Raw genomic sequence first — 1,509 nt, 5'->3', positions numbered from 1 at the left:
AGCAAGGGAACCTTTACCTTTTAAAATATATATATAACCAAAACAAGCACGGCTTTTTAATCCAATTTGTTACGTTAATTGTCGCCACCCCCTTTAAGGCTTTCCCAGGGCTTCCATAGGCGGATCCTGCACCTTCCCTCCCCGTTTTTCCGGGCGAATCAAGCACGTTACCTTGTGTAGAATTCCTTCCGGCAGAAGAGCCGGTCCGGAAGGAGAGCGCCCCTTCCACCGACGTTTCTTCTTGCCGATTATTTCTTTCCCGGACAAGGACAGCCAATGAGAAGCCTCCGTCCGTCCTCCTTAACCAACCTGTGCTTTTCTTCCGCCCCTTACGGGTAGATTTCCCCGCCCATTAAAGGCGCAGGGAGTCCACTGGTCGCTGAGATGCAGGGACTGGGAAGAGGGAATCATCCTCGCGCCTGGTCGCCAAGCTCTTCTTCTTCTTCCCAAGCCCCTCCTTGAGCTCTCCCGGTCTCTGCTGCTGGCTTCCGTCGCGGCTCCCGCTCTCGTTCTTGCTTCTCGGCGGCGTGATGGAGGGGCAGCATATAATGGCTCAGGTGCACATCCAGACGCCGGTCTCCTCCTCCTCCTCCTCGTCCTCTGTGGCAGGGGAAGAATCCAGGAAGCTGCCCAATCCGGTCCGAGTGGCAGCCCGGGAAAGGATGGTGGGAGGCCGTTTGTTGGACAGTCATAGCCTGGATGGGATCAGCCAGGTGTATGGAGCCTCCAAGGCCCAGGAAGGCAGGAGGGCCACCATATCCAGCGCCCTGGAGCTGGAGGGGACTGTGAGCCACGATGGGGACCTGACCCACTTTGTGGCCAACAATCTGCAGATGAAGATCAAGATGAGTTCCCGGGGCAGCCTGGATGACACGGAGCCCACCTCCTCCTCCACGATGTCTTCGCAGCTGTCTGTACGGGGCAAAGCCGCAGACATCCCTCCGATCGACCCAGAGGTGATCCGGGATCTGGAGAGGCTGACCAGGGATGTGGCTCAGAGAGTGGACCAGATGCTGAGAGTCTTGAACGGCTCCATCCAGAACATGACGGCCTTGAGCGTGGGCTACATCCAGACTTACCGGGATGCTGTGGACAGCTTGGGTGAATCCGTGGACATGAGCATCAAAGGGATGTACACCCTGATGGCCAGGTGTGAGGAGCTGGACCGGTCCATGCAGCCGGTCCATACTCTTGCGAAACAGATCCGGGAGATCAAGCGGACACTAGAGATCTTTGAGGCGCTTTGCAAGTAATGCCCCTTTCAGGAGGAGGAGTGAACTTGCTCAGCAGTGGGGGGCAAAGGCCAGAGGGCAGGGGGACAGAGAGAACACTCGGTCTGCTGTGATTCAGACTCCAAAAGGGAAATTATGTGTGTTTCTTGCACTGTAATAAATGTATTGTTGCAGTGTCTTCTCAAACTTTATGAAATTTTGCTTCCTCCTTATTTTCCCTGTACATCCAACCTTGAAATATCAGGGGGCTTACAGGTCCAGCTCATGCAACCCTTGC

General features: G+C 55.4%; 1 protein-coding gene across 1 annotated transcript; it reads left to right on the top strand.

The window, feature by feature from the left end:
• Positions 1–373: 373 nt before the first annotated feature.
• BORCS6 (BLOC-1 related complex subunit 6) lies at positions 374–1,386 on the top strand. Its single transcript, XM_015428644.1, has one exon. The coding sequence runs from the start codon at positions 531–533 to the stop codon at positions 1,251–1,253; it is 723 nt and encodes a 240-aa protein (XP_015284130.1). The 5' UTR covers positions 374–530; the 3' UTR covers positions 1,254–1,386.
• The last annotated feature ends 123 nt before the right edge of the window (positions 1,387–1,509 follow it).

This window comes from Gekko japonicus, unplaced genomic scaffold, assembly GCF_001447785.1.
Source record: "Gekko japonicus isolate JY-2015 unplaced genomic scaffold, Gekko_japonicus_V1.1 scaffold23273, whole genome shotgun sequence".
Classification (NCBI taxonomy): Eukaryota; Metazoa; Chordata; class Lepidosauria; order Squamata; family Gekkonidae; genus Gekko; species Gekko japonicus.
The sequence above is the reverse complement of the archived record's forward strand: the minus strand, read 5'-3'. Positions and strand labels throughout refer to the sequence as shown.